The 12,537-nt window shown below is 43.4% G+C and overlaps 1 protein-coding gene across 1 annotated transcript; it reads left to right on the top strand.

Annotated features, from left to right (window-relative positions):
- The first annotated feature begins 1,371 nt into the window (after nt 1-1,371).
- LOC110535172 (peptidase inhibitor 15-A) lies at nt 1,372-11,079 on the top strand. Its single transcript, XM_021620033.2, has 6 exons — nt 1,372-1,667; nt 1,877-2,211; nt 6,203-6,321; nt 6,890-7,022; nt 7,828-7,943; nt 8,732-11,079. The coding sequence occupies exons 2-6, from the start codon at nt 1,933-1,935 to the stop codon at nt 8,865-8,867; spliced, it is 783 nt and encodes a 260-aa protein (XP_021475708.2). The 5' UTR covers nt 1,372-1,667; nt 1,877-1,932; the 3' UTR covers nt 8,868-11,079.
- The last annotated feature ends 1,458 nt before the right edge of the window (nt 11,080-12,537 follow it).

The following is a 12,537-nucleotide window of genomic DNA, read 5'->3' as shown; positions in this document are numbered from 1 at the left end:
CTTATTATGGTGACATGATTGATGCTCGACTGCAGTTTCACAAATACAAAGTATCCATAAAAATCTCATTATGTAGGCTAGCCGACCCACCCTATCTGGGAGCTGTTGGCTATAATCTCATTATGTAGGCTAGCCTGCCCACCCTATCAGGGAGCTGTTGGCTATAATCTCATTATGTAGGCTAGCCTGCCCACCGTATCAGGGAGCTGTTGTCTATAATCTCATGTGGTAGGCTAGCCTTCCCTCCGTATCAGGGAGCTGTTGTCTATAATCTCATGTGGTAGGCTAGCCTTCCCTCCGTATCAGGGAGCTGTTGTCTATAATCTCATGTGGTAGGCTAGCCTTCCCTCCGTATCAGGGAGCTGTTGTCTATAATCTCATGTGGTAGGCTAGCCTTCCCTCCGTATCAGGGAGCTGTTGGCTAGAGGCGCCAAGACCAGAGGAGACACATTTGATATTTAACACGACAGTTTTTGTGACAAAATTATTGTTAAACCTGAACATGAGACGGAAACACATTGAACTTTAGATTTTTATTCAGTACATGAAAACTTAAGCACAAAAAGTACATGTCATGTTTACTACGTCGTCTCGCACTGGTTTTTATCTGTTTGGTGGGAACACACCACTGGTGAGGAAATTAGCATGGGGGGGCAATTGATTTTGTTCGTCACTCTCACTCAGATATCGAATTAAAATCAAGAATTTCTCTCCACCCCATGGTAAAATAGGTAGATTGTATGGAAATTAGTTATTCAATAGCTAAATATTTTCTCCGCCCAATTGCAAAAATGTGTTGGATTGCAGAAAACTTGTTTTAAAACGGCAACGTGTTCTCTACACCACTTGGCAAAATATATTGAATTGTAGGAAATTTACTCTAAAACTTCAATGTTTTCTCTCCACTGTCAAGAGTGGTGCCTCTACAATGTTTTTCTCAAATGTTTACTCAGGGCTCCCAAAAGGCTAGGTCTGGCTCTGACTGCTTGTGAATGTATGCAGAACCGCAAGCCACATGGCGAGTTCAGATTTGCTATCAAAATTGCCCATCCCTGGCTCAAAAACATTGTTATTACATTCTTATAACGCACATATAACATCACTTTCATTCATCACATTTTCTCCGTGGAAATATCAGTGTATCAGTTACCTGTTGTCCCCCAGCTGTCTCTATTGCATCATGATCAAAATAACCGCTGTGGTCGTCCTTAACCCACCCACCCTTCTCTGACCTGTATTGCGGGATTATGCGGCTTTCTTCTCATATGTTTTCCTTTTCACTTTGTCCGGCAGGCCAAACGTAAAACAGATGTTTGTGATGAAGTGAAGCAAGCTCTCTCTGCCAGGAAGGGGATTAAAGTAAACCTAACATGACGTCTCTCTCCAAATGATGTTTTGTTTCAGGTGACAGGGAGGGACCCGGTCCACACACCTTCGGACAGCTCGGCGTACTTCCTCCATCAACCGCTGTGATATATAAACCGAGCGCGTCCAACTGCAGCCGGAGTCCTCCTATAGTTTGGAAGGAGCTACTGGCAAGTCTAGTACTGCTGGAAGGACGCGTCTCTCTGTCTCTCTCTGTCTCTCTCTTATCCACTATTCTAACTGGGACTTTGGAAGAGTGTCGCCTGGCAACACAGACACAAGATACAGCCGCAAAGTAGAAGGTAGGACCTTTCCAACATTACGTAGAAGGATTTTATTTCTTCTGTTGTGACCGATATTTTTACTGCTGCATGTGTTTTTGTTACATTTTTGGGAATCGTTGAGGTTTTTTTTTTTTTTTTACAGACGTTTGTACTATTTGAAATAAAGTTTGACACAAATAGACTACTAGAATAATGTCTGTTCCTTTTTAAAAAAAATGTCATTTCAGATTAAATCAAGACTAGGGATAGCCTACATCCCGTCGCATATTTTAAAGAAGCAAATATGAATTCTCAGCACTTTGCCATGGACTTTCTGCTGTTGTGCATATCCTTCGGAGCAAGTGTATTGGCAGCCAACTCTCCCACCGTGTCCTCGACGTTGCCAGACACCAATTTCACCGATCTTGGCGCAGCGTTCAGCTATGGAGAAGCAGACAGCGAGAATATTCCACTGACCAGGAGGAAGCGTTATATTTCACAAAACGACATGCTTGCCATTCTTGATTACCACAATAAAGTAAGAGGGAAAGTTTTCCCTCCGGCGTCCAATATGGAGTACATGGTAAGTGATTTATATCTTCAACTTTATCAATAAATTGCTCATTGATTTAATGATGAATCATCTTCCCTTGCTTCACTTGCTCTTCTAATTTGTAATACCGATATTGATGTTTATGTATTGATACATAGTCTACTTGTTAGATCAGTGGCCAGGGTTCTTATAAACTCCAGGCTACATGTCCCGGAGAAGCTGCTCTATTCCCTGATAAATGTGTGTTGCTTAGCGACAGACGCTCTCTGTCACGGTGACTGGTGATGTGTGATAGGTTGATGTGAATCAAGGTGGCACCCTAAAATGGCACCCTATTCCCTATATAGTGCACAGACCATATGGCTCTGGTCAAAAGTAGTTGCAGTATATAGGGAATAGGGGTCTACTTGGAATGGAGCCCATGTGTAGTTCAGAGCAGGACGCTCAGTGACAAATATCTCCTCTGGCCCCCTCTCTGACCCTCTCTGGCCATGACCCAGCCGTTGAGCACATTTCAGAGTACAGGACCACCTACAGCCTCGCTGGGAGAGGGGTCATGTTTTAGAGGGGTCTGACTGGGGGGAAAACAGTAGGAGCTAAAGTACTCCTCAATGCCTAGTAACCTAGTAACCTAGTAAGATCACCTCAGGTTAAGTCCTGAATGGAATACTATGGGCCCTGGTCAAAAGTAGTGCGCTACATATGAAATAGGGTGCCGTTTGTGACCCAAGTGTCCATGTAGTGGTGTAATGGGTTTGGTTGGAGTTATTCATGACTGAGTGATGAATGGGTTTAAACACACGGTAGCTGGTCGCCGGTAGCCGGTTGCAGATGCAGAGAAGAGTGCATTGTTCCAAGTAGAGGCTGCTGTAAAAGGCTATGATAAAACCAACTATTGGCAGTGCATCGCTCTGAATGGGCCAGTTGCATAGCTATCATAGGAGGATGGTGGCTGGCAACGTCAAGCACACAGTGGGAGAGTTGGCAGTCAATACACTTAAAGTCTATGGCAAAGTGCAGAATATTCATGTTTGCTTTAAAAAAAAAAATATGCGACGGGATGTAGGCTATCACTCGTCTTGATTTAATCTGAAATGAAAAAATAAAAGAACAGACATTACTCTAGTAGTTTATTTTTTCGGTGTTCCAATTTAAATCTAGTTCTACCATCTAGGAGGTTGAACCACGTGAGTGAGAGAGTGGTACTATAATCTAGGAGGTTGAACCACGTGAGAGAGAGAGAGTGGCACTATAATCTAGAAGGTTGAACCACGTGAGAGAGAGAGAGAGAGAGAGAGAGAGAGAGAGAGAGAGAGAGAGAGAGAGAGAGAGAGAGAGAGAGAGAGAGAGAGAGAGAGAGTGGTACTATATATAATCTAGGAGGTTGAACCACGTGAGAGAGAGAGAGTGGCACTATAATCTAGAAGGTTGAACCACGTGAGAGAGAGAGAGAGAGAGAGAGAGAGAGAGAGAGAGAGAGAGAGAGAGTGGCACTATAATCTAGAAGGTTGAACCACGTGTGAGAGAGAGAGAGAGAGAGAGAGAGAGAGAGAGAGTGAGAAAGAGAGAGAGAGAGTGGTACTATAATCTAGGAGGTTGAACCACGTGAGAGAGAGAGAGTGGCACTATAATCTAGAAGGTTGAACCACGTGAGAGAGAGAGAGAGAGTGAGAGAGAGAGAGAGAGAGAGAGAGAGAGTGGTACTATAATCTAGGAGGTTGAACCACGTGAGCGAGAGAGAGTGGTACTATAATCTAGGAGGTTGAACCACGTGAGAGAGAGAGAGAGAGTGAGAGAGAGAGAGAGAGAGAGTGGTACTATAATCTAGGAGGTTGAACCACGTGAGAGAGAGTGGTACTATAATCTAGGAGGTTGAACCACGAGAGAGAGAGTGGTACTATAATCTAGGAGGTTGAACCACGTGAGAGAGAGTGGTACTATAGTCTAGGAGGTAGAACCACGTGAGAGAGAGTGGTACTATAATCTAGGAGGTTGAACCACCTGAGAGAGAGTGGTACTATAATCTAGGAGGTTGAACCATGTGAGAGAGAGAGTGGTACTATAATCTAGGAGGTTGAACCACGTGAGAGAGAGAGAGTGGTACTATAGTCTCGGAGGTTGAACCACGTGAGAGAGAGAGAGTGGTACTATAGTCTAGGAGGTTGAACCACGAGAGAGAGAGTGGTACTATAATCTAGGAGGTTGAACCACGTGAGAGAGAGAGTGGTACTATAATCTAGGAGGTTGAACCACCTGAGAGAGAGTGGTACTATAATCTAGGAGGTTGAACCACGTGAGAGAGAGAGAGTGGTACTATAGTCTCGGAGGTTGAACCACGTGAGAGAGAGAGAGTGGTACTATAGTCTAGGAGGTTGAACCACGAGAGAGAGAGTGGTACTATAATCTAGGAGGTTGAACCACGTGAGAGAGAGAGTGGTACTATAATCTAGGAGGTTGAACCACGTGAGAGAGAGAGTGGTACTATAATCTAGGAGGTTGAACCACGTGAGAGACCGAGTGGTACTATAATCTAGGAGGTTGAACCACGAGAGAGAGAGAGAGTGAGAGAGAGAGAGAGAGTGGTACTATAATCTAGGAGGTTGAACCACGAGAGAGAGAGAGAGTGAGAGAGAGAGAGAGAGAGAGAGAGAGAGAGAGTGGTACTATAATCTAGGAGGTTGAACCATGTGAGAGAGAGAGTGGTACTATAATCTAGGAGGTTGAACCACGTGAGAGAGAGTGGTACTATAGTCTAGGAGGTTGAACCACGTGAGAGAGAGAGAGTGGTACTATAGTCTCGGAGGTTGAACCACGTGAGAGAGAGAGAGTGGTACTATAGTCTAGGAGGTTGAACCACGAGAGAGAGAGTGGTACTATAATCTAGGAGGTTGAACCACGTGAGAGAGAGAGTGGTACTATAATCTAGGAGGTTGAACCACGTGAGAGACCGAGTGGTACTATAATCTAGGAGGTTGAACCACGAGAGAGAGAGAGAGTGAGAGAGAGAGAGTGGTACTATAATCTAGGAGGTTGAACCACGAGAGAGAGAGTGGTACTATAATCTAGGAGGTTGAACCACGTGAGAGAGAGAGTGGTACTATAATCTAGGAGGTTGAACCACGTGAGAGACCGAGTGGTACTATAATCTAGGAGGTTGAACCACGAGAGAGAGAGAGAGTGAGAGAGAGAGAGAGAGTGGTACTATAATCTAGGAGGTTGAACCACGAGAGAGAGAGAGAGTGAGAGAGAGAGAGAGAGTGGTACTATAATCTAGTCTCGACTTGACCCTGATCCAATTCCGTTCCAGCAGTTCTGTTGGCTAACCGGAGACAGCACGTGTCACTGTTGCATCAGAACTCATGGAACATTGTTGTGTTGGACTACCTAGAACACAGCAGAACAGTTTCACGTGAATTAGACGTTTCAAAGAGATCATAGATAGCCAGCTGCAGACAAATTAGTTTTCTTAAAAACATTTTCTCAATATGTGGGAACAGGGAGAATAGACAAGGCTTTAACCTATGGGAACAGGGAGAATAGACAAGGCTTTAACCTATGGGAACAGGGAGAATAGACAAGGCTTTAACCTATGGGAACAGGGAGAATAGACAAGGCTTTAACCTACGGGAACAGGGAGAATAGACAAGGATTTAACCTATGGGAACAGGGAGAATAGACAAGGCTTTAACCTATGGGAACAGGGAGAATAGACAAGGCTTTAACCTATGGGAACAGGGAGAATAGACAAGGCTTTAACCTATGGGAACAGGGAGAATAGACAAGGCTTTAACCTATGGGAACAGGGAGAATAGACAAGGCTTTAACCTATGGGAACAGGGAGAATAGACAAGGCTTTGTGTGTATATTTTTCTTAGCTTAGTCATGTCCACAGTTCAGTCCATGTTACTCATGATCTCATATTTCTCATGTTCCCTGTTTGCGTGTGTGTGCGTGTGTGTGTGTGTGTGTGTGTGTGTGTGTGTGTGTGTGTGTGTGTGTGTGTGTGTGTGTGTGTGTGTAGTCGTGGGACGAGACCCTGTCTAAGTCAGCTGAGGACTGGGCCCACGCGTGTCTGTGGGAGCACGGACCTCGACACCTGCTCAGGTTCCTGGGCCAGAACCTCTCTGTCAGGACTGGACGGTGAGTCACCTCTGAACTTTGACCCCTCACTGTTGACCCTAGATGCTGACCACATGTCAGTTTGGTGTTCAACCCTCTAAAGGTTCAGGATCTGGGAGAGGGGAAACTGGTCCTGGAACTGTCTCCAATGGTTTCTTCTGTTGATGACCCAGTCTGCTTCCTAAATGTCCTGACCCAGTCTGCTTCCTAAATGTCCTGACCCAGTCTGTCTGCTACCTAAATGTCCTGACCCAGTCTGCTTCCTAAATGTTCTGACCCAGTCTGCTTCCTAAATGTCATGAACCAGTCTGCTTCCTAAATGCCCTGACCCAGTCTGCTTCCTAAATGCCCTGACCCAGTCTGCTTCCTAAATGTCCTGACCCAGTCTGCATAGGGAATAGAATGCCCTTTGCGAATGCCAGCTGCGACCCACAAGACCGGCCCCTGGCTGAGTGAATGACCTGACGTTGGGGAAACATTGCCTTAGTCTTTGACTCGTATCTTTTGCCACCAATTAGAAATAATAACTTTTTTAGTTCTGGATCTTCTCTCTGTACTCATCTGAGCGTCTGCATGTGTCTGTCCTCAGCTACCGCTCTATTCTCCAGCTAGTGAAGCCCTGGTATGATGAAGTGAAGGACTATGTGTTCCCTTACCCCCAGGACTGCAACCCCAGGTGCCCCCTGAAATGCTACGGACCCATGTGTACACATTATACACAGGTAGGAAGACACAAGGACCTTGTCATTCTGGGCGGAGTCATAACTGGGTTTAACCCAATGCGGTCAATACTCGATTGATATTAATGTTTGTGTCACTCGTGCATCTCTTTATTTATTTTATTTCACCTTTACTTAACCAGGTATTTAACCTCATTTGCAACTGCTACTGCCGGGGCAGCAGGGTAGCCTAGTGGTTAGAGCGTTGGACTAGTAACCGGAAGGTTGCACTGTTCCTAGGCCATCATTGAAAATAAGAATGTGTTCTTATCTAGTTAAATAAAGATTATTATTTTAAAAGGTCCAATGCAAATAAATAATTTCTGGTTTACCTTACTGTGTTTGTTTTCAATTTAAATGGTCAAAAATAAACAAAAATAGCTTAGACAATTTCTCAAGCAAGAATTTTGCTTGGACTGTCTGTGAGTGGAAAACTGAAAAATGAGCTGTTATTGGCAGAGAGGTTTGGAACTCTCTTTCTCATTGGTCTATTAACTCATTTACCTCCTGGTGATGTCACAGTGGAAAGCCAAAACTCCACCCACCAAAACACGCTGAGATTTCAGGCGGTCTTTTCAAACAGCTCTTACACTAAAAGAGCATTATCATGATTTTCACAATTTCTCAGTATTATTCCAACATCATAGTGTGTAAATATATATATATATAAGACACAGGAATATATATATATATATATATATATAAGACACAGGAAATTCCCGTTTTCTGACTGCACTGGGCCAATGTAACTGTTTTAAATGATCTCTACATAACGATGATCCCTACTGTGGTCTCTCTTACTTTACAGATGGTTTGGGCCACAACAAACAAAGTCGGCTGTGCTGTACACACATGTCACAATATGAACGTGTGGGGGAACGTGTGGAAACGGACAACATACTTAGTGTGCAACTATTCATCCAAGTAAGTAGACAGAATTAATATTCTCATTCTATCGTCACCCCTGTGACATTTCAGGAATAAGGAACACGGTATCTTTGAGAGAAGGTATTTGCTTTCTGCTGTCCTATTGTCTTTAACAATGGCGTACTGTACCTTAGTTTCCGAGCATGCCGATACTCAACCCGCTGTTGGCAACAGTGCGGTTCGTCTCCATCCATTGGAGCTTTAGCAAACACACGGATTAATGCGTTGGCCGCCATGTTGCTGTGGTTGCCTAGAGACTCAGACACACCGCACACAAGGCCGTGTACCCACAGGTACCAGCTACATTCCAAATGCTCCACGGCCTCACCAGAATTACAGAATAATTAATTCCTTAATTCCGGGAATCAAAGGCGGGCGTTTCGTAACCGTTGGGCGACTTGTGACTCAGTCGTTTTCTTCTCCTTTGGCTGGGGGATAATACAACCAGCAATGTGGTGACCTGTTTTAACTCACTAATGGAGGATATGGCTTCCACACGGTATAATGTTGGTGACTAAGCAGCAGTTTTAGCAATGATTCCTTTTTACTGGAGATAAATACGTTCCACCACAGGTACAATGGTGCCCACTATCAACGTAGCTACTGACAAGTCTTACTGAAAATGACGTCATCCACACTCTGTTATTGGCTAGCTTATACATACCCTAACTACATTCCTCTATAAGATAGTTATCCTCTAGTTATGTAGCGTTTATGCTTACCCTAAACTACAGACGACTATGTACCAATATTAACTTTGTGTCTGTCTGTCTTGTGTTTTCCAGGGGGAACTGGATCGGAGAGGCACCCTACAAAGTAGGCGTCCCGTGCTCCGCTTGTCCCCCGAGCTACGGAGGCTCCTGTTCCAACAACATGTGCTTCCCAGCCCTCAACACAAACTATCTGCAGTGGTTCAAATAGAGTCTCTGACCAGGCTGCGTCCCAAATCACAGCCTATTCTCTATGTAGCCCTATGGGCCATGGTCTAAAGTAGTGCACTACATAGGGGATAGGGGGCCAGCCCTGGTCTAAAGTAGTGCACTACATAGGGGATAGGGGGCCAGCCCTGGTCTAAAGTAGTGCACTACATAGGGGATAGGGTGCCAGCCCTGGTCTAAAGTAGTGCACTACATAGGGAATAGGGGGCCATTTGGGACGAAGACTAACACCAAGCTAACATCTTGACCCCCCCGACCCCAAACACAGAGACTTTCCCCCCTGAAGGATTTGTACAACAGTCCTGAAAACATGCTATTTTTGTATATATATGGGCTTATTTACGTTGGAAGGCAGCACATTTGTTTTTATATAATTATGTGTACATAGAATGTATATTAATGTTTTACGTTGTAACTAGAACTTGTGTTTTTATATGATTATCCTATGATGAATTGGATTGATTGATTGATTGATTGATAGGAAGATCATTTATCTTGGGAACGCTGTTTAATAACAGATATGGTGCAGATACTGTTTCAGTATTACAGGATTATCATAGGAAGTGGATACTCATGGACACACCGCCTCACAATGGTCCAATGGAAACAACTGGAGACACCTTGTCATTTCTGGAGACAGGTTAGCGCTAGCAACTACAACAAAAAAGTGATTGCTAACTAACTGTAAACAATTTTAGCTGGCTAGCTGACTATCTTGGCTAACTTGTGGAGCAAAACAATTCACTTATTTATCATTAATTAGCCACTGTAAATATATTTGCTAGAAAATGCTACGCCGTCTCCTAACCTGCAAGGTGTGTCCAGGGATGTTTACGTTTGGTAGTTTTATGACACCACCACATCCAGGCGTAGTATGTGGTTCAGATGCATTTTGACGTCTCAGTTAAAGACAAAGTAACACAGTGCTGGCTGCTAATTTCAAATCAATTAAATGGTGCTGAACACACAGAGCACTATTCAGCTCTCAATGGTGCTGAACACACAGAGCACTATTCAGCTCTCAATGGTGCTGAACACACAGAGCACTATTCAGCTCTCAATGGTGCTGAACACACAGAGCACTATTCAGCTCTCAATGGTGCTGAACACACAGAGCACTATTCAGCTCTCAATGGTGCTAAACACACAGAGCACTATTCAGCTCTCAATGGTGCTGAACACACAGAGCACTATTCAGCTCTCAATGGTGCTGAACACACAGAGCACTATTCAGCTCTCAATGGTGCTGAACACACAGAGCACTATTCAGCTCTCAATGGTGCTAAACACACAGAGCACTATTCAGCTCTCAGTGGTGCTAAACACACAGAGCACTATTCAGCTCTCAATGGTGCTAAACACACAGAGCATTATTCAGCCCTCAATTGTGCTAAACACACAGAGCACTATTCAGCTCTCAATGGTGCTAAAGACAGAGCACTATTCAGCTCTCAATGGTGCTAAACACACAGAGCATTATTCAGCCCTCAATTGTGCTAAACACACAGAGCACTATTCAGCTCTCAATGGTGCTAAACACACAGAGCACTATTCAGCTCTCAATGAAGCTAAACACACAGAGCACTATTCAGCTCTCAATGGTGCTAAACACACAGAGCACTATTCAGCTCTCAATGGTGCTAAACACACAGAGCACTATTCAGCTCTCAATGGTGCTAAACACACAGAGCACTATTCAGCTCTCAATGGTGCTAAACACACAGAGCACTATTCAGCTCTCAATGGTGCTAAACACACAGAGCACTATTCAGCTCTCAATGGTGCTAAACACAGAGCACTATTCAGCCCTCAATGGTGCTAAACACACCGAGCACTATTCAGCTCTCAATGGTGCTAAACACACAGAGCACTATACATTCCACACATCATTCTCTAGCATGTTATACAGTAGGTTCAATGAAGTGTGTACACCACGACAGATTGGACTACCAATGTGTTTGGGCGTATGGCATGATACTGTTGGCATACTGTGTTCTGTAGACATCTTCATGTCTTCCTTAATAAGTGTTTACCAACTGTATGTACATAGATAAACCCTCACACTCTGACTATTAATATCCTTATACTACATTCATACTGAAAGTTATTCTTTGTTTTATACGACATAAGTATTTCATTGAAGGAGTTCTTTTTTTTGTTGTAAAAATGAACTGTAAATAAATATGTAAAGGAATTATGTCCGTGCATACTGGTTTTCATTAAGATCATCTCATGTGTTTTAATGTAGTGTGGTTGGTATGGTCATTTAGTGTGGTTGGTATGGTAATGTAGTGTGGTTGGTATGGTCATTTAGTGTGGTTGGTATGGTAATGTAATGTGGTTGGTATGGTAATGTAGTGTGGTTGGTATGGTCATTTGGTGTGGTCGGTATGGTAATGTCGTGTGGTCGGTATGGTAATGTAGTGTGGTTGGTATGGTCATTAACAGTGGTTGGTATGGTATTGTAGAGTGGTTGGTATGGTATTGTAGAGTGGTTGGTATGGTATTGTAGAGTGGTTGGTATGGTATTGTAGAGTGGTTGGTATGGTATTGTAGAGTGGTTGGTATGGTAATTAACAGTGGTTGGTATGGTATTGTAGAGTGGTTGGTATGGTAATGTAGATTGGTTGGTATGGTATTGTAGAGTGGTTGGTATGGTATTGTAGAGTGGTTGGTATGGTATTGTAGAGTGGTTGGTATGGTATTGTAGTGAGGTTAGTATGGTAATTAACAGTGGTTGGTATTGTAATTAACAGTGGTTGGTATGGTATTGTAGTGCGGTTGGTATGGTATTGTAGAGTGGTTGGTATGGTATTGTAGAGTGGTTGGTATGTAATTAACAGTGGTTGGTATGGTATTGTAGAGTGGTTGGTATGTAATTAACAGTGGTTGGTATGGTATTGTAGAGTGGTTGGTATGGTATTGTAGAGTGGTTGGTATGGTATTGTAGAGTGGTTGGTATGGTATTGTAGAGTGGTTGGTATGGTATTGTAGAGTGGTTGGTATGGTATTGTAGAGTGGTTGGTATGGTATTGTAGTGTGGTTAGTATGGTAATTAACAGTGGTTGGTATGGTATTGTAGTGTGGTTGGTATGGTAATTAACAGTGGTTGGTATGGTAATGTAGATTGGTTGGTATGGTATTGTAGAGTGGTTGGTATGGTATTGTAGAGTGGTTGGTATGGTATTGTAGAGTGGTTGGTATGGTAATTAACAGTGGTTGGTATGGTATTGTAGAGTGGTTGGTATGGTAATGTAGATTGGTTGGTATGGTATTGTAGAGTGGTTGGTATGGTATTGTAGAGTGGTTGGTATGGTATTGTAGAGTGGTTGGTATGGTATTGTAGTGAGGTTAGTATGGTAATTAACAGTGGTTGGTATTGTAATTAACAGTGGTTGGTATGGTATTGTAGAGTGGTTGGTATGGTATTGTAGAGTGGTTGGTATGTAATTAACAGTGGTTGGTATGGTATTGTAGAGTGGTTGGTATGGTATTGTAGAGTGGTTGGTATGGTATTGTAGAGTGGTTGGTATGGTATTGTAGTGTGGTTAGTATGGTAATTAACAGTGGTTGGTATGGTATTGTAGAGTGGTTAGTATGGTAATTAACAGTGGTTGGTATGGTATTGTAGAGTGGTTGGTATGGTAATTAAC

This window comes from Oncorhynchus mykiss, chromosome 11, assembly GCF_013265735.2.
Source record: "Oncorhynchus mykiss isolate Arlee chromosome 11, USDA_OmykA_1.1, whole genome shotgun sequence".
NCBI lineage: Eukaryota > Metazoa > Chordata > Actinopteri > Salmoniformes > Salmonidae > Oncorhynchus > Oncorhynchus mykiss.
Note: the sequence above shows the minus strand (reverse complement) of the source record. Positions and strands in the feature narration are given on the sequence as shown.